Genomic DNA, 25,117 nt, shown 5'->3' on the forward strand with positions numbered 1-25,117 from the left:
CTGACACTTCTGGGCCTCTGTACTGTCCATGGGACCAGGCTCGGGTTGTATGGGCAGAGGGAGATCCAGGGAAGGCTTCCTGGAATTGGTAACCTCGATACTGCCTTGGAAGGCAGATGGAAAGGTTTCAGCAGGGCAAATGAGCATGAATGAAAGAGGGCAGCTCCCAAGGGGACCTCCTCGGCCTCTGATCCATTTGAGGGGATCCCTAGAGGGATCTGTGGGCTAGTGGGGTGAGCCTGGCTGTGCTAGGGATTTAGCTCAGGGCTGCCCCCTTTATTACAGTCCCTTTGCCTCCATCTCTTCAAGCCTTTCAGGAGCAGAACTGTGGCCCAGGTGTTTGCAAGTAGTTTATTCATATTTTGTCACAAATGGCCGGGGAGGGGGTGCTGGACTCCCCCAGGCAACATAGAAAATAGGTCCAAGAGACAAGGTGGGCTGGGGTTGGGGCAAATGGGGACACGGAGGGGTCTGGAGAGAGAGCCTGGGGGAGGGGAGAGGGCAGACTAGGGGTGGGGCTGCCCCGCTGCTGAGCCTGCTCATTCCCGGTGTGGGTACTCCCCCACCTGCAGGGGGAGCCTCAGGGTGAGGGTGGAGGGGGTGGCCCAGAACTTCCAGGGTCAAGCCCTGCCCCTTGGCAGGGCCAAGTTTCCCCCGAAGTGGACAAGGCTGGAGATCCCACCCCTTCCAGGATTGACTGCCATGCCCACAGGCTGGCAGAAAAGCCCCTGCCCCTATTTAGAGCTCTGCCCAGCCCTAGCCCAAGGCGATGGGGCTCTGAAGGCGGGAGGTCCCCGCAGCAGCAGTTTGGGGGATGGAGAGAAGGCTGGGGGCACCAGTGCCCCCTCCCTCCTGAGGGCTGAGGCCTCTGAGGCCGAGGAGCAGGGCTGGGGTTGCACAGGCGTCCGGTCCGTTCTGGGCTCACTCCCTGGCCGGCTTCCCCCTTAGAAACTCACCAACGTATAAACCATACTGCGGGAAGACAAGGCAGTGAGCCAGGTCCTGAGTGGACCCGGCTACTGGCTGCCCACTCTGTGGCACCCTGGGTTGCCCTTAGTCCTCAAGGGAAAAGGGCAAGAAATTGGGGCCCAACCATTCCTGGGATCAGAGGCACGGTGCTTGGAGCACCCCTTCCCTGACTTCTCACTGCCACGGGCAGGGTCTCACCTGTACAGGTAATAGAAGAAGGAGAGCAGGTAGAAGGCGAGTTTGCACCAGGACTCCTTCTGGCAGTAGTTAAGGATGTCAGCATTCATGATGGAGACTGCATCATACATGACCTCAGAGCCATCCGCAGGGCGGTGGAAGTACCTGGGGCAAGGGAGGGGCCTGAGTGCCTGCCCTCAAGGTTCCCACCCCCAACCTGCCCCTCCCTGCTCCCCCATCTCACCCCCCCTCAGGCGGCTGCTCCCCTCACCTCCAGAGGTGGTAGAAGAGGAGGGGGATGTTGAGGCCCAGGGTCACCCACTCTGCTGCACAGAGAAACATCAGACAGAAGAGGCCGTGGATGGAATATTCTGGGACCACCAGCTGGGAAGTGAGGGTGAGAGGTCAGCTGCCTAGTGCCCGGCCAAGCTTCAAGGGCACAGAGGGGATCTGGGGTTTAGAAGCTTCTACATTACTTCTGGGGACTATACGGGACTCTAACTTTCCCATTCCCTCCCAGGTGCCAAAGCGGACGAAACAGGCCCTTTAGGAGGAAGGCCCGCTCCAAGTCACAGAGGGGCTGGGCGAGGCTACGAGCCTCCTTCCCCTAGCCCTGACACTGACCTTCCTCAGGAGGCAGCAGATGCGTTCGATGTTTTTTAAACGCTCGCGCTGTAGGGGGAGGAAAAGGCCGCGATGGGGGAGGCAGAGGAGCTGGCATGGTGGGGGGGGAGCTTCGCCACCCTCCTGCGCCCCATCGCTCTGCACGTGGCCGCCAGGGGGTGCCAGAGCAGCCTCTGCGGCGGCGTAGACGCGACAGGGAAGCCGCCGCACCGTCCCCATGGCGACCGTCACCATGGAGGGACCTTCACCCCGCGTCTCCATGGCAACGGCCCAGAGCCTGGCAACTGCCGCCCCGCCCGGAGGAACCCGAGCCCTGAGCCCGCTCCAGGTGTTTGCTGGGGGCGGGGACAGACAGAAGAAAGGGCCTGGGTGCCGGCCCTCCCACCACACCTTCGTTTTCCTGTCCCCCAACCCCTTTCGCCCGCAACAGATGGAAAGACAGACGGACGGACACACCTCGGCACAGCACATGTATCACTTACTGCCCGCGCTGGGTTCCCCTGGTCGATGGGGTTCTTGAAGTCGGTCCGCAGCTCGTCAAAGGCTATGATCTGGGGGAGGGGTGTGTGCCCGTCAGGGTTGGGGCAGCAGCTTATGGCCCCCCAACCCGTCCTTCCGCGGGATATGATTTCATACACGGGGATCGGACCAGACGAAGCTTGCTGCAAAGGTGGAGAAACGGCCAGGGAGAGGCGGGGTCTGGCCCAAGGTCACACACAGTCTGGAATGGAACCCTAGGGTGCTGAGGCCCAAGTCAGCCCAAGTGTACTACAACCTCCATCCCAAGAGATAAGGTGTCTTTTCGGCTGAGTCCTATGCTGAGCAATGGGGCCCCCAAGGTCTGGGACACAGCGCGTGCCCAGGAGGAAACCCCAGCTTGGAGGAGGACTTAACTTATATTGCATGGTGATCAGGGCCGTGGGGTACAGGGAGAACCTGGGGAGAGTGCCTGGTCCAGTGTTGGGGGTGATGGGGACTCAGGCTGGACTTGAGTGCTTGTCTGGTGACAAATGGGGGAAGGGCGGTCTAAGCAGTAGGTACAAAGGCCCAGGACTGAAAGAAAAAGGAACATTCAGAAAGCTACAGATTCCATGGGGCCAGAATGAAAGTGAAGCAAGTGGGTTGGAAGAAGGGAAAGGTGAGAGGAAGATGGGCTGGGGTGCTCTGTGAGGCTGGACCAGATGTTTGGACTTCAACACCAAAGGAATGGGAACCCCTGAGGGGTGGGAGGCAGAGTGGGGCAGTCAAGCGGATGTGTTAGCACTGATGGAGCAGAAGTGCAAACTGGCTAACAATTCCAGCCAAGAAATGCCTGGTGCTTACAATATACAGCAGGCGTTATTAACTCAATGCCTGAGTGAATCTATAAGGTGGGTACTGGTGTTATCATTTCCGTTTTGCAGATGAGGAAATGAGATATAAAGTGACTTGTCAAAGACCACACAGCTAGTTAGTGGCAAGCCAGGATTCTAACCCAGTTAGACTCCCAGAACTAAATTCTTAACCACTTTATCATACTCAGGCCAGACCAGCAAGGGGACTTCTGGGAATGTCGCTGGGAGGTGGGGTGGGGGCAGGGCTCCGCCAGTTATTTGAGGAGAGCAGCAGTGGGATGGGGGGCTGTAGGTGGGTTTCAGGTTCATTCAGAGGCCAGATTCCAGAGGGTGTGGATGGAAGCAGAGTGGAGGCAGAGGGGCCCAAGCTTTCTTCAGGTGGTGGGGCATCTGGTGACCGGCATGGGAACTCTTGGGGGCAAACAGGTGTTTGACGGGATGATGGAATGGACCTGGGAGAGCTGGCATGGAAGCAGGGCTGGTAGAGGAGCCTTCTGGGGTCCCCTCCCCTCAGCACCAGCCATAGGAAGAGGCAGAGGGCCTACCACCCCCAAGCACTGCAGATCCAGACACCTAAGGGAGAGAACATGGGCTTCCCAGAGGGAGCTGGGGCCATCTGGCGCAGCACCCACCAACTCCCCATTGACTCGGGGTAGCCGCCTGCCTGCCAGGCACAGCAACAGGGTCCAGCAGGGAGCGGAAGGGTGCCGTCTGTCTGCCCAGAGCTGGCACCACCAGCAGGAGACGGGTGTCATACCTCCCACCCCCCAGGCTGCCTGGCACTGACTCAGCCCCCTGGAACAAACAATCCCCGGTGGTGACAGCTGACACGCGTCACTCACCACAAGGGTTGCCTAGCGACTAGTGGGGCCTAGGCTCAGAGTCTGGGGTGGTATCTGGGGTCCTGCCCTGGAAGGTTCTACTTTAACCAATTTGGATTGAGGCCCATGCTTCCTTCCCCCTTAGCAGGCCTTGTTCTGGGCACTGTGATGTATATACAACAGGCCCACTTTACCACTGAGGAAACAGACTCGGGACCCAAACGACTTGCTATCACGCAGCTAAAAAGCAGAGCTAACACAGTGCCTGATGCTTAGTAAGTGCTCAGTAAATTTGCTGAGAAAGCCTGAGCCCCACCCCCCAGCCCAGGAGCCCCAGCAATGGAAAAGGCTGAGTCTTATCCATCCTTGACTTCCCCAGTGCTCCCCAGAGCTGTTCTCAGGAAGCACAGACGCAGGTGTGCTGCATGGAGGCACTGCTCTGAGGATCCCCTAAGGATGGGAACCAGCTCCTCCAAGGGGGCTGGGGGAGGCCTCTGGGCAGGGAGGGGCCTGGAAAAGGGCTTCTTGGATTCCAGAAACCCTTTTTTTCCAGGACCTAGTTGGCTCTGTGTTCTCAACCTGTGACCTTCAATTCCTTCCAGACCTCAGGATCCCAGCCCTCTGGCCCACACCCCAAAGGACTGTCCAAGGCTCTGGCATGAGATAGGAGGCTCTGAAAGGTCAAGATGGACTCATGGGAGTGGAGGGAGGAAAACAAAACAAAACAGGAAGTGGGAGAAAAGAACAAGCAACTGAGAGAGAGGGGCAAAGCCTGAGAGAGAGAGAGCTGGACATGCTGGGGGTTACTTGAAGGTGCTGTGGGGGCTCACTCCTCACACAAGAGGAGGGCAGTCAGAGTCCATGGAATCCTGATGTCAAAGAGACAGGCGGTAGGGGGGAGCGGGTGGCAGGGGATGACAAGGGAGAGACTGGGCAAGAGCCTGGGAGGACCACAGAGCAGGCAGCAGTCCCCACCAAAGAGAGGAGGAAGTGGGGAGACCAGTAAAGAAGCTGGTGAAGCAATGGGAGGAGGTGAGAGGAAGGAAAAAAGGGGGTACAGGAGGAGAGACTGGGAGGGTAAGGGGAACTCCCATAGGGGTGGGGATCGGGGAGTGTGTGCTGGATGCAAAAGCAGAGAGGGCCCCAGCTGAGCGGGCCAAGGCCCGCTGAGCTGGTTTGGGGTAGGGGCCGAAACTTCAGGGTGCAGAGGAGGGACAGCAGTAAAGGGGGCCAAAGGGCCCCAAACCAGAAGCAATAGTTCTGCGGTGAGAGCAAGGGAGCAAGACAGAGAGGCTACTGAGGAGACAGCCCCGGGAGAATGAAGGAGAGGGACCCTCTGAAAGGGAAGGAGGGCAGGAAAAGGGGTGAGAACTGGACGTTGTGAAGGACTAGATGTGTGGGGCCAGACCAGAGTGTGCGCCGGACCAAGGGGACATGAGATGAAGGGGAAAGTGGGGGCAGGAAGAGAAGGGAAGCTGTAAAGTGGGGAGGAAAGCGGGTGCAGGGAAGCCCCGACAGGAGGGGGCAGGAAAACCCAAGGTGAGCGGTGGTGGGGCTCGCTTTCTGGGCTGCTTAGAGCCAGCTGCTGCTGGGTCAGGGTCGGGGGTGGGAAGGTAAAGGGTTAATGGACTCCGCGATCTGTGGGTCCTGTAAACAGATGCAGTTGCCATAGCAACTGGCTCCATCACTCAAGCTGGAAAAACCCACAAAGGGAGGGTGGGGTGATGAGCAGACAGACAAACTGCCCGACGGACAAACGGGGGCGATTGGAAGGGGGAATAGGAGGAGGGAAAGGAGCAGAATCTCAAAATTCTGCCCCACACCCCAAGGCTGTATGGGAAGGGGATGGGGGTCAGGGACCGACTGACATACCCATACACTGGCGGGGGCGGGAGAGGAAGGGGGGGGCCCCAGGAAGGAAGCCGACTACGGGGTGGGGAGGGTGGTGTTCATGGGGGCGGAAAGGAGCCAACCGATGGGGGATAGCGGAGAGGAGGCTCCAAGTTTCCCGGGGCCCCGAGGCCATCCGCCCGGCCCCCTCCAGCTCCGTGTGCCCCCTGCCCCCCATCCCGCCCCCAGTCCCAGCCCGGCCTTACGTGCCAGATGACAAAGAAGATGAGGGAGGCGCACAGCACCAGGGTGAGCATGTAGCAGAACGCGGCGAAGGTGAACGCCATGGCCCCCGCGCCGGGCGGCGGCCCGGGGGGCGCCAGCGCGGGGCCCGGGCGCAAGGGGACGCCCCCGGGCCCGCGTTTAGGGCCGGCCGGGCATGGCCCCCAGGGCTCGGGGGACGCGGGCGGCGCAGCCGGGACCGGGGCCGCGGGGCCGCGGGGCGCGGGCCGGTGGGCTCGGAGGGCGAGTCCGCTGCCGGCTGCCCCGGCCCCGATCGCTCATCCTGCGATCCCTCGCCCGCGGCTCCCTCGCTCTCCAGCCCGCGAAGCCGGCGGGGCGGAGCCGGGGGCGGGGCCGCCGTGCGAGCGCCCTCGGGCGGGGCTGGGTCTCCGCGCGCCCCTCCGCCTACCCGGCTTGGCCCAGGCGCCTTCTCCCAACACTCTCCCCCAACTTCAGGGGTCCGTAGGATCAGCCGTACACCCCCCCCCCGCCTCCTGCGTTGCACAACATATCCACCAAAGCTGCACTCCGTCCCATCGGACGGGCGCTCACACCCTTACCCTCACACACGGCGCCTCAACGACCGGCCAGGAAGCCCGACTAAGGTCTTAGTGCAAAGCCCTTATCAATGTCCGGGAGTGCAGGGACGCCCGCCTGAAGCCAGCGCAAAGCCTAGAGGGTTGGCTGAACCAGGGGGCTGGAGAGGACGAGGCCAGGGGCGACGAGGCACGATGTCTGCGGCCTGGGCTCTGGCGGCAGCCCAGCTTCCCATCCTGGAAGTGTGCCCGTGTGGGTGTTGGCGGCGGCTCACCAGGTGCTTGCTGACGGCCGCCTGCCTCCCTCCCTGCCCGAACCATGCTGGGCCCGCGGGGACAGGCTACAGAAGTACAGGCAGGCAGCTCTCCGGGCTTCAGGGAAGTGGGTCAAGGGCTTTAACAGCAGCTTAGGACACTGCCCAGGCCGGTACCCCTGTGCAGCCCGCCAAACCCAGGGATCCCACTCCATCCTTCACCCCAAGGCTGCTCCCACCACAGATCACACGCAGCCACCACAACTTCCTTGCAAAAACCCTCAGCTCACAGGAGGGCCAGTGGAAATTTATTTTCTTGTCCTTTCTATCTTTCCCCAAGTGGCTTTTCCTTGCAAAATGCCTGACATGACACCAGAGGGGAACCTGGGAGTGGGGGGCACCCCAGGAACTTAAATACAAGCTGGAGGGCAGGGCACAGGTGGGACAGGGAAGAGACAACACAAAGGACATGGCTTCTCAGGTAGGGACCAAAGATTTGTTTTTCTGCAGGAAGAAGCTGTGCCAGAGGGCAGGGGGGATAAGACCCTGGGTGGGATGGGGTGATCGCAGAGATGCCCCCAGCCCAGGGTTGTACCCACATTCCCCAGAGTAGCAACAGGGGATGAGGGTCTGCCCTCCAGGGCTCCAAGGAACTGACGGGACAATGAGCCGGATGTGCGGCCTTGGGGACAGGGACAAGGTGCTGGCGGAGTGAGGGTTAAGGCTGGTGCCAGGCCCCTGGCACGGTGGGCCTTCCACCTCCGCCTGCCTTGGGGGACAAAGGGGCACGGTGGGCAGGCAGCACACAGGCCTGGCTCCGGCAGGGCAGGGGGCGGCAGGAGCAGACTCCCTCTGGGCTCAAGACACAGGCCCAGCACGGCTGCCCGCCTACCTGCCCTAGATGTGCTCAGACCCTATCGCAGCTGGACGGCTCAAGCTGTGAGTGTGGGAGGGGATGAGGGAAGGCAGCAAAGAGAAAACAGGGTGGGCTGCTGGGCCCCTGTAGCCCCCATGCCTGTCCTGAGGTCCTAGATCCCTGGTCCCACTCCTAGCCCCATGCACTGACTACAGCCAAGGGCAGTAGAGGCCAGGGAGGCCCTCAGCTCTTGGGGAAGGGGAGACCAGGGAACGAAGGACTAGAGTAAGGAGGGAAACCCACTGCAGCATTCATGGGGGCGGGGGGAAGGGAGACAGAGGAGCCCTCATCCCAAAGAAAAGTGTGTGGTGGGGTAGCTTTTAAAGTTACCTAGAGGCAGCAGCAGAGCAAGGCCTTATCCCTGCCCCAGCCACAGGTCCTGGGTGTCCTCCCGTTGGGGCCCTGACAGAGCAGGGGCTCAGGGCAGAAGGCAGATGGGCCAGAGGGAGATGGGGAGCCCAGTACACCCCAAAGCCACAGACTCAAATGCCCCAGGAGAGGGAGGCACCTCCTGCCCCCTCCAGGGGCATCATCTGGAGAAGGTGCCCCCTCCAGTACCATCCTATGGGCCCCTCCTAGCAACAGCCGCCACCAGCTGGCTTCACGGGGGTGCTGTCAATCTTGAGGTTGGGCCGCTCACCCCCTGAAGCTGCCCCAGGCCCCATCCGCTTTTTGATCTCAGCAGCCATGGTCATGAATGCCTGCTCGACATTGGTAGCGTTCTTGGCACTTGTCTCCAGGAAGGGGATGCCCAGAGAGTCTGCAAACTCCTGACAAGAGAGGAGAGAAGAGGAAGGGACAAAGGGGTTAGGGGCAGCAGGCCCTGGCCACCCTGTGCAGCCTGGCCCAGGCCCTGCTCACCTTGGCTGTGGTGTTATCCACCACCTTCTTGGTGGTGAGGTCGCTCTTGTTGCCTACCAGGAGCTTGTTGACGTTCTCACTGGCATAGCGGTCGATCTCTTGTAGCCACTGCTTCACATTAGCGTAGGATTCCTAGAGGGACAAGGGCCAAAGTTATTTTGCCCCCAACTACCATGCCAACCTTAGGCCTGGAGAGCAGGAGCCTTGAGGTCTGTAAAGGGAAGTGCTGGGCTTCTGAGAGTGGCGGGAGCCCTGGGCTCAGGACCCAGGGGAATGCTCTCCAGGCCGAGCTCTCCTCCACCCGAGACCCCAAAAACCAAGCCCAGCACAGCCCCAATGCCCAAACAGCCTAGGCCTAAGGGCCAGCCAGCTGTGCTTCCTGCAGCTGCCTATCTCTCCCTGTGACACAGAAAGGGCCTAACCACATGTGGGGAGCAAATGGCTTCAGAAGAGAGGCCAGAGAGAAGACAGAAACAGAGGGTAAAGGGTTAGCAGGAATCACAAAGTTCCCACAGTGATCCTAAAATTCCTCTAAGGCTTTAAGTCTTGGTGCCCAAGGGTAGGTGGAAGGTCCCTGAAGAGGAGACCGTGGCCTCTGAAGGAGACATGTATCCTTGGAATAGAGCCTAACCAAAAGCCTTATTCAGCCCAGCTCCCCCGAAGCCTGTCACTTGCCACTCCCCACCCACTATCCCTGGCATGTGGGGAAAGGACAGAACTTTTAGGAACATGCTCTAGCTAGAGCTACTTTCCCATCTTAGAAGCCAGAGGCCTGGTGATAACTTATACCTTCTTCCATGTCCCAGGCTGGGCCCTGCACTGGGCACTGGGAACAAAGGGAGTCATACCTGAGCCCTGCCCTAAAGCACTGAGAGGACAGTGGAGGACAGGGAGGTCAGCGCTGCACGACCAGAAGGCAGGTGCTGATGGAGCTCTCAGACCACTCGGCCTGGGGAGGCCACGGCCGACCCCTGCCTGCAGGGATGCCCTGGCTTGTGTGGAATCAAGTAGAAGGACAGGGAATGGTGAAAGGGGAGGAAACAACATACCGCAGGTCACAGAAAGTGGGGCATGGTTGTCTTTCAGGACAGGGGAGAAGCTGAGTGTGCTGGGACACAGGCCCCGAGTGGGGAAGGAGAGGAAGAGGCGGCGGCAGGCCAGAGCACCGATGGTCTCATCCTTGCTAAATCTTAAGACCAGGAGCCAGTGGAGGCGCTCACAGTGGGGAGCAGCAGGAGCACACCTGTGTTCTGGGAGGGTAGCCCTGGCAGGGGTGGAGAGGCCAGATCAGACCAGTAAGAAGATGGAGACAAACTGGGGAGTAGTTCGAATAATCCAGGGAAGAGATGTGCCCTGAGCCATGGAGCAAAACAGGGGCAAGCACAGGGCTTATGACCATCTTGGGTTAAGCCCTGGCACTGCCATTTACTGTGGCATCCTACGTATTTCACCTGACCTCTCAGCCTCAGTTTCCTCTCTTCCGTATAACAGCACCTCACAGTCGGCTGTTGTGAGCATGAGATAATGAATGCAGGCCTGTCTTATAACAGTGCTTAATTAAAAGGAGCTGCTATTATTCTCCTCACTGCTATCATCATGAAGGGACAGGTTTCAAAGTGATGATGGGCAGAGAACAGAGGGACCCTGGGACTGACTGGATGGGGGAAGAGAGCCTTCTGGTCAGCCTGCTGGGGGCTCTGTTATACAGATGGGATGCAGGAGTTAGTTTAGGGAGAGATGGTGGGGCCAGTGCTGGACGCGCTGACTTCTGCAGATGGTCTGGAGCTTACGAGAGGCTGTCTAGAGGGCAGCAAAGGGTGTGCTCAGAAGCAAAGAACCTTGGATTCAAACACTAGTTTTGCCTTTCCTGGCAATAAGCCCACAGGCTAGCTATTTAACACCTCTCTTAAGCATGTTTCCTCATCTGGAAAACAGGGACCACACCACTTAGTTCACTGGGCAATACTGTGAAGGTTAGAATTAACACAGACACAAAGTGCCAGTAGGACAAAGAGGGGGAGACCTGAAGTGATGATAGCTGTTTAGATGAAGAAATCACAGATCCTAAGACAGAAGCCAAACTCCCAAGTGGACAGAGCAATGTAGGGAAGGTCAGGTGGAGACGTGGGGCTGAGTCGGGAATCACAAAATATGGGGCTCTGCGGGGCAGGACAGGATGGCAAAAAAGCACTGAAAAAAATCTAATGCAGCAGGAGGTGGGAGTGCTGAGAACAGTAAACTTCAAGGAGGGAAGAGGATGCAGTTAAAAGCCACCAGAGAACTGAAATGAGGCCATGAGACTTGGCAATCAAGAGGTGAGCTTCTTGTCTAGGATGCACCTTGAGTCCCTGGTGAGCCCAAGAGCCTAGCTGACCCTGGGACAGGGACACCTCCTGGCCCAAGGCTGATGTAGGCAAAGCATCTTCATGTCCCCAGGGCTTGGTCCCCATTAGGCAACAAGGTTTAGTAGAAAGAAAAAAGCAGGGAGGAGTAGCAGCTTTCTGTCTCTGCCACTTAAATAGCCACAGAGCCCTAACAAGTTTGCCTCACCACTGATACATTTCCCCATCTGCAAGATGGGGACATAGTACAGGCCTCTTCAGGGCATTATAAGCGAAAAGGACTGTGGCAGGTCCTGTAAACTAAAAGGTACGGTGGAACTATTTCTGGTTGTTAACATGGCCACTGCTGCCAATGAAACGTAACAAATGCTGCCACAGCAGACACAGGCCTCTGCTCACACTGGGCCCAGGGTGCAGGCTCCTCACTCCCTTGCCTAAGGTCCTCCCATTCCTTCTCCAATGTCTTCCCACAGGAGGCCGTGAGCTGAGCACAGCCATCAGCTGACTCAGTACCCACAAAACATGGGTGCCTGGAAGGTCTAGGATAAGGTGGCACACTGGCTGGGAAGTACGAGGCTTGGTTCTGCCAAGACCCTGCAGCAGGGCCTTGGGAGCATCCTTCCCTGTGGCTGTTTCCCTCCTTGTGAAATGAGTCCCAGTAGTTTCTTTTCTAGGCAGCAGCGGGAAGAGAGGATGGGAAGAGTAAAAAGAAGCAAGAGCCAAAAGAGGTTGAGGAGGCAAAGCTGGGGATGCTGAGCCCAGGAGTACCTGGTCAGTGACATCATACACCACAATGATGCCGTGAGCCCCCCGGTAGTAGCTGGAAGTGATGGTCCGGAACCGCTCCTGACCAGCTGTGTCCCACTACAAGACAGAAGGGAAGGGCAGGTCAGCTCTGGGCTCCATGCCCAGAGCCCCTCCCCTCGAGGTGGGTGCCTCTGCACCAGGGACCTGAGAAGAGTGACACTCACGATCTGAAGTTTGATGGTTTTGCCATCTAGCTCGATGGTTCGAATCTTGAAGTCCACTCCGATGGTGCTGATGTAGCTCTCTGTGTATGTGTCATCCTGGAAGATCCGGGGCCAGTGGAGCAGCCTGACTAAACAGGCCAATTTGGAAAACCTCCCTCCAGTCCCTGCCCTAGCCAAGCTTGTAACTGTTAAGCCCCTGTTCTCAGTACCCCAACCGGCTAGCCCTGTGCCCTTGTGAAGAGATGTAGCTGGCAGGTCCAGCAACTTCAACTTGGTCCCCCATAACTTGCAATTATTGTGTTCTGGGCTGTCCCCTCTCCCTCCAGCCACCAGCCAGGCCCCCAGATGGATGGTATGGTAGGCTTCTTACTCACAGCAAACCGCAGGAGCAGGCATGACTTGCCCACACCCGAGTCACCGATCAAAAGCAGCTTAAACAGGTAGTCACTGGAAGGAAAGGATGGGAAGGTGTAATGGAAGCAGGGAGCTCGCCGGCCACCACCCTGGAACTACAGCTACAGCATCCTCCCACACCATGAGCGCACACTGGCTCAGAGTATTAAAGGTGCTCATAACACTTCCTCCCCCACATCCCCCAAGTCCTGGAAGGGGGACTGCTGACCATCCCCCATAAGAGCTGGTCAAAAGGCTGTATCTGAATTTCTACTTTACAAGGAAGCTGAGGCACTGAGAGGGACATAACTTGCCAAGGATCACAATCAGGTGACGTATCTGGATAACCTACTTGATTCATGACAGACTCCGTGGCCTTAGGTCCAGGAGAAGCTATTTAGAGAACCCATCCTACACTGCTGTGTGGCATACCTGGTTTGGCAGGGCAGACCCCAGAAATGGAAGCCAGGACCAAGTCTAGAACTTCTTAATTGAGTATCTATGTTAAGAACCTAACAAGAAGCCTCTAAGAGGAGGTGGTCAACAAGTGCCAATAACCGCAGTTGAAACGTTCTGAGTTCCTACTTGTGCCTGGCCCTGTGCTAAGCACTTCAAAAGCATCATCCCATTTAAGCCTCACAACAGTCCAATGGAATGTTGCTATTCCCAACTAGTGAGAAAACCAGAGATCAGAGAAGGGAAGTGACTTGCCCTAGTTACACAGCTATTAAAGACTGGAAACCTAGGTTCAGACTCCACAGTCTCTGCGAAAGCCTGTTGGTTCCCTTCTCTGTTCCCCCTTATAATCCAGGTCAGAACTTCACCCTTCCCCAAGGAAGTCTGAGGCCGGGATCTGCCGGAGAAAAAGGAAGTGGCAGAAGAGGAAGAAGATAACTGACACTTGGGGAAAACTGTCAGTGAGAAGTCCGGGTAAGAGATCTGAGCCACCTACCCGTAGGGGGAGTGACCAAGCAGTGAGAAGAATTTGAGGAAAAGAGAATCCCACTGGAAGGAGGGAAGCAAATGCCACATTCATCTAAACTTCACTGGTAGTATTAGAGCGAAGAGAAGGGCTGATAGTGGCGCTGGGCGCTGGCTCAAAGATGAGGGGAGGGTGGGAAGGGACAGGCCGCCGGGAGCGGCTGTTCAGCTTGACCTGGCAGGGGACAAAGCGGCAGCGGCAGTGGGGAAGACCTGCGGGAAAGCGACCCAGAGGGGCACCTCGAGGTGTCCCGCGTCCGACCAGCACCAGGAACCGGATTCCAGGAGAACGGAAAGAACGGAAGAAATTAGCGCCCCAGCTAAAACAGGCCCGAGTCTGGACCAAGGCCAGAAACTGTCTGATGACGGGCTCCAAAACGGCTGGGGCCATCGTCAGCACGTAGACTGCTACTCTTGAGCAGCATGTGGGGAAACTGAGGCCTGGAGAGACCGGGGCTGCACGGTCACCTGACCGATAAAGCCGAGGAGGGCCAGTGCCTTGGGTTCCAAATGGTGTCTCTCGAGGTCGCAGTCTCTGGGCCCCGGGTGCAAGAACTTGAGGTGTTGAGCCGGGGTCCTGGGGCCCCCCCGGGGGAGGGACAGGGCCCGGATGTTGAGTGGGGGGGTGTCAGCGGAACAGAGACCCGGATGTGGGGGCGCCGCGCAGTCTTGACCCGGGCCGGACAACCCGGGTAAACGTACAGCCCCGTACTCGGGATCGAGGCTGCGCCGGACGGCGCGGGCGGGGCTCACTCACTATTCGGGGTTCATGGCGGCGGCGGAGGCCCGCTCGGTCGCTCCCAGTCGGCTCCGCTCCGCCTCCCGTTCCAAGATGGTGGCCGCTCCGCCCCAGAGGCCCCGCCCGCGACGCGCAGGCGCAAATGTTCACGACTGGGACCTTGCAGCGTTGCTTCTCGGAACTTGAAGTCTCCTTACTTAGTACAAGTCACCCCTGCTGCGCAAGCGTAAACCCGGGAGCCCGAGCGAAGAGCCCGCGCCCCATCATCGCCGCGCATTGCGTCCTGGGACTTGTAGTTCTCTCCCTACACGCACTTGGGTTGGATGGCCTCACTCGTGAGCTGGACAGCATCCAGGGGTTGGAAATTCAATTTAGGGCTAAGGTTGACACGTTTCATGTGTGCTGACAAAGGCAGTCATCCGTACCCTCCCAGCTCACAGAGTTTTGTAAACATTAGTAGAAGTTCATTTATCCGTTGATTCTTTGTGTGCTGGAGCTCATAACACCCACAGCCCCAGGAAGGTGGTGTCACCCACATTTTATAGATGAAAAAAATCGAGTTTCAGTAACTCGCTCAAGGTCAAATAAGTGGCAGATCTCAAAGCCCGCCGTCTCTAGAACCTTAGAGATTGAGGTTGTTTGAAAAACCCTAAACAATTTGGACATTGAAGCAGAGTATCTGGGCTCCAGCTGCTGGGGACCTGACATGAACGACACACGCACATCCCCCACTTACTGTCCCCACCTCATGCCCAACCTAGCGACGTTAGGAACCCTTGGCCTCCGCGCCAAAATAAGCCCGGCTCAGATTCAAACCATCTTTATTTCTACAGCAACATTTGAAAATAGCGACCCCCTCACCCATCAACTGGGGCAGCCCCTCCTGCCACCATGGGGCCATCACTGACCCTCGCGAGAAGCTACAGGCATGGGAGGCTATGTGGCAGGATGCCTCGTTGGGCAGCGCCCGGGGCGGGGTCAGGTTGTGCCTGGGTGGGAGTGACAGTGCATAAGGCCGGGATGCAAGACCCGGCGGTGAGAGGACGGCAGAGAAGGGCTCTCGGTCCTGGGGCAGAGAATGGCTGGGGAGGGAACGCCCCTTAGAACGCCCCTTAGAGGCCGGAAGGAGTGCCAGGAGGCCCAGGGAGGTGCCGCCCCCCCCGCCCCGAGATGTGGAGCCTGGGAGATACCACCGCGCGGAACGGGGGTGATTAAGGCCTGGGCGGTACCACTAGAGAAGGGCGGGGTGAGGAAGAGGACCGGGTAGTACCAGGGACTGAGGGGAGGGGTGCGGCCAATAACTTATTTCTCTATATACAGAAGCAACGGCCGGAGGGCAGGAATGCTGAAGGGAGGGCAGGTGCTCAAGTGTTCTTGGCTCCGGGTCTGGGGATGGTGGGCCACTGAGTCTCTACCTTGGAGCCTCAGGCCAGCTCCTTGCACTAGCCCTGAATATAGGGAAGAGGGGGCCCTGCTGAAAGGAATAAATAAGGAGTAGAGCTGGAGCTGGCAGGCCCAGTCTCCAGGGTTCAGGCTGAGATGACAAGGGAGGAGGTTACCCTGAGATTGAACAGAAAAGACGGGGGTCCTTGGGAGAGTCAGGTGGGACAAGCAGCAGGCCCATGCGCAGGGCTTGGGGTGGAGGCAGTGCTGGGTGGAGGTTCTGGCAACAGGCTGCCCCTTCAGAATTAGCCCACGAGGGAGCTTCGACGGGAGAGGTCCATGGAGCTGGAGCTGAGAGTGCGGCTGTCAGAGAGGCCTGTGCCTCCAGGCTGTGGGCAGAGGGGACAGGTAGCTCAGCCTTGTGCTGCTGGCAGTCTGTGCTTCCCTGGCAGGAAGCGGTCTGACCAGCCAGAGTCCCTGAGCCTGGCCCACGGCCATGCCTTGGTGCTCTGACACTCCCACCCACCTCCACAGTTACTGTGTTGGCCCTGGCCACTGGCATGTCCACCCCAGGCAGGGGCTGTTTCACTCATTTGTCTCCCTAGTGTCCAGCTCAGTGCCAGGCCTGGGACTGGGACAGGAAATGGTGCTGGATGAACAGACATGCTTGAGGAGCAGCTTAGCAGGTGGTACACAGGTCATGCAGGCCTTGGGCCCCGACGCCCACCCACCCATACCTGAACTGGCTCTTCCATACTCTTGTTGAGGAAGTTGAGGGAACTGGCCCGCTTCATCCTGAGGGGAAAGGATGGTTGGGATTTTCCCATGGTGGAACTGGGGAGCAGGGGGAAAGGGTCTTGTTGAGGCTGGGTAGGGAGGCTGATATGAGAGAGCGGAGGGGGTGGCTCCTCTCCCTGGGTCAGAAGTTCATCCAGGGTTGGTGAGTTTGTGAGAGGCTCCCCCTGGGTGGCAGCTCATCAGGGCAGAGGCTCACCTGGGGTTAGGGGGCTCCTGGGGGCCACCACCCTGCAGCTTCTTCACCAGCATTTCGCTGCTGCGCCTCAGGGCATCTCGGAGCTTCCCAAAGGAGCCACTGCGCCGCAGGGAGCCATTGCCATCCTGTGGAACAGTCAGGTCTGTCCGTGCCACACTGGCTACATGGTCACCTGGCCCACATGGCCCTGAGACTCACCCCGCTCCACTCGGCTGTAGGCCCTGCCTCCTCGATGCTAGACTCAGACCGGTTGCTGGCAGCCCCACCTATGTCTCGGCTGCCATTGCGGTCTCCCTGCCCAGCACTGCTGTCCTTCAGCAGCTCCACCACCTTGGTCTGGCTTGCAGGGTCCAGGCCCTGAGGGAGCAGCAGGGCATATCAGGTGGGACAGTGGGTCCCGGTCAGAGCACACAGGGCCACGTCAGTCCCTGCCCAAACCCTCATACTTGTCACCCCACCTGCTTGCGGCTACGGCTGGCACAGTCCTCCAGGGTATGTGCGGCTTCTAGCTTGCCCTGGCGCCGGTATAGGGCCCCCAAGCTGCGTAGGGTGGTGTTGACAGTGGGGCTGTGGACAGGATAGCAGGACAGTCTCGGATTCCACATTCCCCAGGAACCAGGACCCATCCTGGCATCCAACCCATGTCAGGCCCTGAGGAACCAACTGGCCAACTGGAATCTTGCCCCTCTGGTGTGTCAAGCCCTCTGATAGGCTTGCCCAGACTCTCCTGTCTTGGTATCACCCCACAACTGGGAATCTGGCCCCAGGGCTCTAAAGTGGGACGTTGCCACCAGGACTAAAAGCTGAGAGACTCAAGAGTGAGATAATCAGGCTGTCCTGGTGCGGAAAGCCTTTTTGGGACAGGTAACCTGTCACTTGGGCCTTGAGAGACAAGGTGACAGAGTGAAGATATGTGTTCTGGGGCAGAGCAGTATGGGATGCAGAGCCCGGCCTCAGCCCCCACCCAGGAGGCTGCTGCCCTGCATCTTGCTCCGTTGCCAGCCCGGCCCCACTGTCCTCACCTGTCTACCTTACAGGCTTTGTACCAGCTGCCATATTCCCCATAGGGGGTGCTATCCCGGCGCTTATCCTGGGAGAAAGAATGGTCAGGGGAGGTGGGGGAATAAGGCCCTCCCCGTTACACACCCCTAGCCCTCCCCAGATACCCACCCCAGTGGTACCCCACTGAGCTACCTTGCTCTCCTCACGTTCCTCTGCATGCATCCAGATGGGCTTGTTATCCCCTGAGGGGAGAAAGGGGGCAGTCACCAGTCTCCTGGATGGGCATCTCCTGGCTGGGCTGGACACAGGACCAGGGGCTGGGGAGGGGGCCAGGAGTACCCAGGAAGGACTGGGGTTGGGCTTTGTTGGGTGAATAAACAAGAAACAGACTCCAGACGTGACTGACCCTCCTCTGGAACAGAGAGGACTGAGGCACAGACTTGTGCTTAAGAGGCTTTTGATTGGTGGGTGGGAGGAGCAGATCCTCATACCCCTCAGCCCCACAGCCCAAGACATGTACTAGGCCTGAATGACAGGCCAGGCTGAGGGATCCCAGAGCAGGAAAGGACTCAGTATCAGTGGCTAGAAGGTGGCTTCCCAGAGCAGGAGACATTGGACTGGGCCCTCATAGTGAGCAGGAATTGCCCAATAAAGGGAAAAGACTCTGGGCTAAGGGCATGGGGTATGCAAAGGGCGTATATGGCCTAGTGGAAGCTTGTGGGGCCTGTGTGATCCAAGCACATGCTGTGCATGCACGCATGTGCACACAAATGGCTGGGAACCAGCCAGATCCCAGGCGTGAGGCCTGCCCAGCTGTGGTATTTGTCCTGGATGCTGGTGGCTGAGTAGGCCTGTGCTGGGTGAGGTGGGGGCATGCAGCGAGCATGGACTCACCATTGACAGAACCAAACTCCTTCTCATGAGCACGGGTGAGAATCTCCTTGTACAGGGTCTCTGCTTCCTGGTACTTGCCCTGTTTCAGGTAGCAGGAGGCCTGGAGGGGTGGGGGCCGCAGGGTGAGCAGGATGCAGCAAGCCGGGCCTTCTCCCTTCCTTCCTCTCCCCAGACCCCCAAACCCAGAGCACCAGGTTGTTCTTGGTCTTGGCCACGTTGGGGTCATCAGGCCCAAGGCGTGTGGCATAGATTTCCAGTGCCCGGCGGTAATAGTATTCCACCTCCTCCGCTTTGCCCTGGTTCTGGCACAGCAGGGCCAGGTTGCTCAGCTGCTTGGCCACGTCTGGATGAAACTGGCCCAGGACCTGGGACAGGAGTGGGAGCCATGGCTGGGCCCAGGGCCGGCCTCCGCTTCCCTCGCACCCGGCCCAGCTGGCCCTGCCCGCTCCCACCTTTTCCCGGATTTCCAGCGCCCGCTTGCACAGCGGCTCAGCTTCTTTGTACTTGCCCCGTTTGCCGTACAGAACCGCCAGGTTGTTTAATGTTGCAGCCACCTGGGGAGTGGAGAATGGAGACTTTGTGACCCCCGGCCCTTCAGGGCGGGGAGCCTGGGACCTGGGACTTGTGGGGGCAGTGGCAGTACCCCCCTCCCAGCCTCACTCACAGCCGGGTGGTCCTTGCCCAGTGTCTTTTCTCGGATAGCCAGGGCATCGTTGAGCAGGTGGGCAGCCTCCTTGTACTTGTTCTGGTCCCTGGGGGCAAGAAGGACCAGGGTGAGGGTTGTCCTCCAGGCCAAGCCCTCCCCCTAGCGGTCCCAGATCCCCATGGATACTCCTGTTGACTGTCAAGTGGACATGATTATGATCCAGAGTGTGGGGACCCTTGGGTTAGCCCCTGCCCTCCAGGAGCTCACAACTCACCCAGACCACACCACCACCGCACACCCAGCGCACCTTATTCTGTTCCCCAGTGCCTTTGCTAATGCTTTTCTTTCTGCCAGACAAACCCTACCAGTCCTTTCATGTTCTATGCAAACATCTCACCAAAGACTCAACTCGAACCGTGGGGCCTAGAGAAGCCAACTCCCAGTGCCCTCAGATTCCCATGTGCTGCCCCCTTCCCTTGTTATGTCCAAGCCTTTCTCCTCACTGGACTGAGGCTTATTCACATCTGTAGGCCAAGCCCACGGGCCCCAGGTACCCTGTGGGCTCAGGCTCCTCGGGGCACAAGCTCCTTCTCTCTGCTGCCCAGCTGCACAGTAGAGCTCAAGTCCTGGCCCACAGTGTGCACTGAGGGTTTGTGACCCAGGGCCAGAGCCTTCAGGGAGAATGCAGGCTCTCCCATGGACAACCATGGCCAAAGGAGCCCTCACCGATAGACCAGCGCCAAGATGTTCAGCATGGTGGCCACGTCAGGGTGGTCATGGCCTGAGGTCTTCTCCAGGTCCTCAAGCGCCTGTTTGCAGAGTGGCACGGCCACCTCATAGCGGCCCTGTGAGGCATACTGGATCACCAGGTTGTGCAGGGTGCGAAGCCTTGCTGGGATTTCGTAGCCCCCGTGCTGGGCAGCCACATCCCCTCCTCCGGGGCTGGGGGCTGCAAGGCCAGATGCAGGATGTCAGATGTACTGACTGCCCTCTGGGCTGGGCTGGCATATGCCAGCCATGCATCTGACCCAGCTGACATGTGGCCCTGGGCTAGTCACTATTCTGCCTCAGTTTGCCCATCTGTAAAGTGGGTCTAGTCACCCCCCCAGAAAGAGTGGGTAGAGTCCCAGCTCCAATACTTCAAAAGGGAGACTCCTATACATGCTTGACCCTATGGGCAAGGCCAGACTGGCCCAGGGCTGTTCCCAGTAACCTTCGGGTTCCAAAGACCAGGAGTTCACACTGCCCTCCCTTCCCACAACCGCAGAACCAGCTGCTCCTCCGAACCTGGGCTCTGGTCCTCCTCATTAGGGAACAGGTCATCCAGAGAGTCTTTGGGGGCATCCCCCTTCTCCTCCTGGGGAGGGAGACAGGAAGAGCATGAGGGAAGGAGATGTGCGGTAGCCCAGGGATCAATGGCTGGGCCAGAGCCCAGTCTGTTCCACGCTGCCCCTCCCTGCTCCCAGGTGCCCCTGCCCAGGGGCCTTGCACTGGCCAAGGTAGGGGCTCACGGTGGGGGAGGCGTCCTCGTCCAACTTGCGGATCTGGCTCATGAACAGCAAGTGCTGCTTCTCCTCCTCGAGCTGGGCCACCGCCTGCTCACTGCGCTGCAGCTTTTGCTGCGTCCCTGCCAGCTCCTCCCGCAGCCACTGGTTCTCCTGCACCAGGCGCCGCACCTGAGCCCGCAGCTTCTGCTTCTCCGACTCTACGGCCCCCAGGTGGCTTGACAGTGCCAGGATTACCTGTGAGAGCCAACCGGGACAAGGGTCAGGGCCTTGTCCACCCCCCCAGCCTGGGCCTCCTGGGCACTGGGGCCCAGTGAAGAGCCAAGCCTGGTCCTACCTATAAGGAGCTACAGGGCCGAGGGCCTGGAAGAGCTCCTCTCATCAGGAGAGGGGTTCCCTAAAGCCCCAAACAGACTGTAGTCTAAGACCTGAACCCAAGACGCTTGGGGACTGAATCCCAACTCCTTCCTTCTGGGGTCCGGAGCCCTGGGCTCCCAGGCCAGCTCCTCTTTCCTGGACCTTCAGCTAGTCCTCCGCATTGATGATCCAGGTTCCACCTTATTGGGTTGGTCATAAAGAGGGCTGGCTGGGATGCTGTGCTTTGCCTGAGCTGTCCATTCTCTTCCTTGCTCTCTCCTGGGGCTTGTGCTCGTTATCCTGTAGCCACAGCTGCTAGACCACTGCCCCTGCTCCAGGGCTAGCACCTTCTTAAAGAACCCTGAGAGATGGCTGAAGGGCCACTGCAAGACTCGGTTCTGACTTCTGCTAAGGGTTCGGGTTAGCTCCTGCCCTTTTGTAGCTCCCAGAGAGGAGTGCATGCCCAAATCCCCAGATGGTCTGGAAAACCCCAGAATCAGGTAAGGGGACTCAGAGGCCTCAGCCTCCACCCCTCCCTCCTGAGCATCCGGGCTCTCCCTGCCTTGAGGCCTTGCACAGGCTCTATCCTTTCTCCAGCCTTCACCGTCAGAGTGATTTCTGCAGTGAAGCTTCTTCCCTCTTAGGCCCTTAGCCCCAGGAAGGCAGGGCACCTTCCACCCCCTCCACATCATCTTGTTGCCCATCTGCACCAGGGCCTGTGCACACTAGGAGGGGGTGCCCTGTGTGTCCATCTCTGCACCTGGCAGCCAACTGGCTGAATACTGAATGACAACAAATTGCCCTTCCAGAGGGCCAAGTGCCCTATGCTCTCTGGTTGATTAGCAAACACTTAAGTGACAGGTGTTTTCACAACCACTAGCTTTTTAAAAAATTCCCTCAACAGCCTGCAAGTACATATACCAGACAGCATGATCCCTGTTTTAAAGACAAGGAAACCAAGATGATACCACCTGCCCAGGATTCAGAGTCAGGCAGTATCTCAGCCAAGATCTGAGGGGGCCAAGACTTTTTCCCCTGGAGCTTGACTCCTTGTATACCCCAATGCCTCCTGGCTATTTCCACCTACACAGTGTCCTGGCAGTCCCAACTGAAGAGGGCCTGAACAGAAATCCTGATCACCCAGGCTCTTTCCTCCCCTTCACATGCTCAAACCACAAACCTAGAGGTTACCCTGCCCTCCTCTCCCCACTTCACTCCACCCCCAAGGCCTACTCCAGAACATCTAGAGTGGTCCCCTCCTCTCCACCCTTAGTGCAAGCTACCATCTCTCATTTGAATTCCAGAAGTGGCTTCCTACCTACCTGCGTCCACCACTGACCCACTATGGTTCATGCTCCACACCTTAGCCAGGGGAAACTCTCAAAACTTAAGTCCAGACCTCCCAATTTCCTGAGAATAAAACCCAAACTAATAAGGCACAGCATAAACTGGCCCCTACCTTCTCCACAGGCCTCTTCTGTCCCTCTCTCCTTCCCCATGCAGCTCCAGTCAGACAGGTCTTCTCTCAATTCTTTCACCACAATTAAGATCTTTTCTGCCTTAGGACCTTTGCACATGCAACCTCTCACCTTCCTTTTCTGGAAGCTAGTTCATTCCTTCCTTCAGGCCTTGGTTTAAATGTTATTTCCTCAGAAGTCCTGCCTGACCAATAGGTAAAACCTCCTGTTATCAACTATCACAAAATCTGTTCTTTTATTTGGAGAACTTATCACAATTTGGAACAAATGCATGTGTCTTTCTGACTCTCTCCCTACTGTACTAGAACAGAGATCTGTCTTGTTGGACTTGTATCCCTGGCACCTAACACACAGCCTGGCATATAGTAGGCACTTCATAACTTACCTGTTGAGGAATGATAAAGAGAATGAACCAGGTGGGTGAGAGGTTTGCCTTAAGGATTTCCTTTTTGTTGTCCTATGCCATTCAGTCTCTGCTACCTGGCAGAGAAGCCACGAGCAGGGTTCTGTGTCAGGGTTAAAGGGTGATCAAGCTCTCCTGGGTGAAGGCAGAGCTGGGGTCCAAAGCCACTTCATTTTTCTCAGCAGGTATTTACTGGGGTCCTACCATGGGGCTCCAGGGGCCAGGTGGTCCCCTGTCAGATTCTGTTCCTACACTGCCAGGGTTCCTCTGGAAGGCCCCATCCCTCAGGTGACCTCCCACCTCAGCACCCAGTCTAGCCTACCTGGGCCTCCCCCAGTCCCAGCTCAATGGCTTCCAGGGATCGGCGCAGGAGGACACAGCGCTCCTGTGAGCCGGGCTCAGCCTCGCTGGCTTCACGAGCGACCAAGGGTGCGAGAAGGGCACGATGCTCCCCGCGCAGGGTCTCCAGTCCTTGGATGACGGCCTTGGTGCCCAGGACTATCTCATCCTGGCTCAACTTCTCTTCCCGCGGAAGCACCATCGTGGCCATAGCCGTGCTGCCTGTGGAGGTGAGGGGGCGGGCAGGCGGGTGCCGGGCCTGTGGCCACACCGCCGTCCGTCCTGGATTAGGTAAACACGTCCGGTCCCCGGACACCTGGGTCCCCGGGGGTGCCCCTGTCCCCCAGCTGGCAGCCCGCACCGTGCCCGAGCTCTGCCTATAGGGGGCGCACACAGCTAGTTTCTGCCGGGGAGACGCAATGCGGTGAGGCCCGTTGAGGCTGGACCAGATTCGGCCCAGCCCACCGGATTCGGCCCAGCCCGCCGTCTCAGGCGAATTTAGGCGGCCCAGCCTCGGGTTTTCCCGGGGACTCGCTCAGCCAGGACAGGACAGGGATCCTGGGAGGGTCACTCCTCTGCGGGGAACCTGGCCTCTCCGCGAGGTCCGGACCCAGCCCCTCGGGCAGCGCCCCTCTCCAGCGGGCAGCCCGAGTCACAGGGCTCTTCCTCTTGGACAGGCCAACCCCGGGGAGACCCTCCGCCGGGCGGAGCTGACGCCTCGTCTCAATCCCCATAGGCCGCGCCCAGCACGACCCCTTCCCATAGGCCCAAGCGACGCCCTGCGACCCTCCCCTGAAAAGGCCGAGCTCCCGCCCCCGGCCACCCAAGACCGCGCCCCCTCCCCGCGGGGCGGCCTGGTCTTCCTACAGGCCGCGGCCACAGTGACCCTCCCCTCCGCCGACCGGAGCCCCTCTCCCTGCCCGATCGGCCCGCGCAGACCTGCACCTCCCGCTCGGGCCCGGCTCCGGCTCCGGCTCCGGCCCCAGCTCCCGCCCCGCTTCACCCGAACCGGCAGCCGTGAGCCAGTCCCACCGCCTCCATCCCGCCGGCCTTCCCAGGAGTCCCCGCGCCGCCTTAAAGGTGAAGCCGCTACCTAGGCGGCGGCGTCGGGAGCTAAACGCGCTCTTCTCAGCCCGCCGGCTGCCTTAAAGGAGCGCGCCGGCCTGGCCAGCTCCCAGAGTGGAGAGGGGAGTGGGGGGCATGGGGCGTGGCCATCCGGGGCGGGGGCGGGGACTGCCCCAGGGCTCCGGTTCCCAGCGGCCGTTTCCCCAGCTCATGCTGCCTGGGATTCCGCGGCGATGCCGCTCCCCAGGCCGCCGGGGTGACTGGGGACTCAGAGATTGCTCAGCAGAAGGCACCCAGCACCGTGGCCAGAGAGGACGGCGGGAGCCTCGGAGTCCAAAGCGAGACTCTTGACATTTATTGACATTAATTGGCGTTGAGATAGTTGCCACTTTCTGAGCGCTTACTGTGTGTCCGCGCTGTGGTGCGGTAAGTGCGGTAACTCATGTAGTGCTTCTCACAAAGACCCCTCGGAGTGGGCACTGCTGTTACCCACATCTCGCCGATCTACCCTAGGATCCTTTGTTTCTAGACACTGGTTTTGCCCCCACCCGTCTTTCAGAGCTGTCCGTGTACCTGTACGGGATTCAGGCATATTAGGGCTGCTTCTCCAGGAGGGGTGAGTGGGGGGAGGGGGAAAGGGCCGGAGGCTTCCACTGTAAGGGAGAAGAGGGTGGCAAAAGACAGCCCAGCGTCTGCAGAAACAAGGACTTGTGCCCCCGTGGGTGAACGCAACAAATGCTGTTGACTGGATGACCAAGACAAGGTGATGTCAACCCGGGGCTCAGATCAAATATCATGTCCTCAGAGAGCCCTTCTTTGATTCTCCACCCCATGTAGATCAGCCCTCTAGTCCATCTCTGTGCACCCTGTTCTTTCTCTAGTGTTTATACCTTCCAACATTTTTGTCAGTTTTCCGTCTCCTCCCAGAATGTGAGCCAAGACCTGCCTTTCTTCTTTACTTCCAGAGTAGCCCTTTGCCAGCCACATAGCAACACTCAGAAAATACGGGTTTTATTAAAAT

General features: G+C 58.7%; 3 protein-coding genes across 7 annotated transcripts; all 3 read right to left on the minus strand.

Annotated features, from left to right (window-relative positions):
* Positions 1 to 337: 337 nt before the first annotated feature.
* CNIH2 (cornichon family AMPA receptor auxiliary protein 2) lies at positions 338 to 6,372 on the minus strand. The gene is made up of 6 exons (XM_036995451.2): positions 6,022 to 6,372; positions 2,253 to 2,321; positions 1,771 to 1,818; positions 1,418 to 1,530; positions 1,168 to 1,311; positions 338 to 972 (listed from the first exon to the last, which is right to left on the minus strand). Exons 1-6 carry the CDS (start codon positions 6,100 to 6,102, stop codon positions 945 to 947), a joined length of 483 nt encoding a protein of 160 aa, XP_036851346.1. The 5' UTR covers positions 6,103 to 6,372; the 3' UTR covers positions 338 to 944.
* Positions 6,373 to 7,092: 720 nt separating this feature from the next.
* RAB1B (RAB1B, member RAS oncogene family) lies at positions 7,093 to 14,197 on the minus strand. Its single transcript, XM_017656677.3, has 6 exons — positions 14,049 to 14,197; positions 12,292 to 12,364; positions 11,918 to 12,013; positions 11,715 to 11,810; positions 8,605 to 8,736; positions 7,093 to 8,513 (listed from the first exon to the last, which is right to left on the minus strand). Exons 1-6 carry the CDS (start codon positions 14,060 to 14,062, stop codon positions 8,319 to 8,321), a joined length of 606 nt encoding a protein of 201 aa, XP_017512166.1. The 5' UTR covers positions 14,063 to 14,197; the 3' UTR covers positions 7,093 to 8,318.
* A 637-nt stretch (positions 14,198 to 14,834) lies between these two features.
* KLC2 (kinesin light chain 2) lies at positions 14,835 to 24,242 on the minus strand. 5 transcript variants are annotated; one of them, XM_017656682.3, is made up of 16 exons: positions 24,125 to 24,242; positions 23,015 to 23,253; positions 20,461 to 20,691; positions 20,237 to 20,306; positions 19,676 to 19,898; positions 18,968 to 19,055; positions 18,756 to 18,857; positions 18,495 to 18,668; positions 18,304 to 18,403; positions 17,602 to 17,651; positions 17,430 to 17,497; positions 16,866 to 16,974; positions 16,606 to 16,764; positions 16,408 to 16,532; positions 16,151 to 16,208; positions 14,835 to 15,802 (listed from the first exon to the last, which is right to left on the minus strand). In XM_017656682.3, the coding sequence occupies exons 2-16, from the start codon at positions 23,240 to 23,242 to the stop codon at positions 15,719 to 15,721; spliced, it is 1,869 nt and encodes a 622-aa protein (XP_017512171.3). In that variant the 5' UTR covers positions 23,243 to 23,253; positions 24,125 to 24,242; the 3' UTR covers positions 14,835 to 15,718. The 5 variants fall into 5 exon arrangements, with proteins under 5 accessions (XP_017512171.3, XP_017512168.3, XP_017512167.3 ...); XM_017656679.3 differs by having other exon boundaries at positions 23,015 to 23,290; positions 24,125 to 24,241; XM_017656678.3 differs by lacking the exon at positions 24,125 to 24,242 and adding an exon at positions 23,971 to 24,118 and having other exon boundaries at positions 23,015 to 23,290.
* Positions 24,243 to 25,117: the final 875 nt, after the last annotated feature.

The sequence above is a fragment of the Manis javanica genome, chromosome 11 (assembly GCF_040802235.1).
Source record: "Manis javanica isolate MJ-LG chromosome 11, MJ_LKY, whole genome shotgun sequence".
Lineage (NCBI taxonomy): Eukaryota > Metazoa > Chordata > Mammalia > Pholidota > Manidae > Manis > Manis javanica.

What these genes read in the sequence shown, in the direction of transcription:
- RAB1B (XM_017656677.3), bottom strand. An exon ending in AAACCATCAAACTTCAGATC is followed by an intron (nt 11,811 to 11,917) that starts GTGAGTGTCACT and finishes TCTGTCTTGTAG; the next exon opens with TGGGACACAGCTGGTCAGGA. An exon ending in TGTATGATGTCACTGACCAG is followed by an intron (nt 8,737 to 11,714) that starts GTACTCCTGGGC and finishes TTGTCCCTCTAG; the next exon opens with GAATCCTACGCTAATGTGAA.
- KLC2 (XM_017656682.3), bottom strand. Translation starts at nt 23,242, where the DNA reads ATGGCCACGATGGTGCTTCCGCGGGAAGAGAAGTTGAGCCAGGATGAG. An exon ending in TGGGACTGGGGGAGGCCCAG is followed by an intron (nt 20,692 to 23,014) that starts GTAGGCTAGACT and finishes TGGCTCTCACAG; the next exon opens with GTAATCCTGGCACTGTCAAG. An exon ending in CCAAGACCAAGAACAACCTG is followed by an intron (nt 18,404 to 18,494) that starts GTGCTCTGGGTT and finishes CCACCCCTCCAG; the next exon opens with GCCTCCTGCTACCTGAAACA.
- CNIH2 (XM_036995451.2), bottom strand. Translation starts at nt 6,102, where the DNA reads ATGGCGTTCACCTTCGCCGCGTTCTGCTACATGCTCACCCTGGTGCTG. An exon ending in TCTTCTTTGTCATCTGGCAC is followed by an intron (nt 2,322 to 6,021) that starts GTAAGGCCGGGC and finishes CCCCTCCCCCAG; the next exon opens with ATCATAGCCTTTGACGAGCT. An exon ending in AGGGGAACCCAGCGCGGGCA is followed by an intron (nt 1,819 to 2,252) that starts GTAAGTGATACA and finishes CTCCCCCTACAG; the next exon opens with CGCGAGCGTTTAAAAAACAT.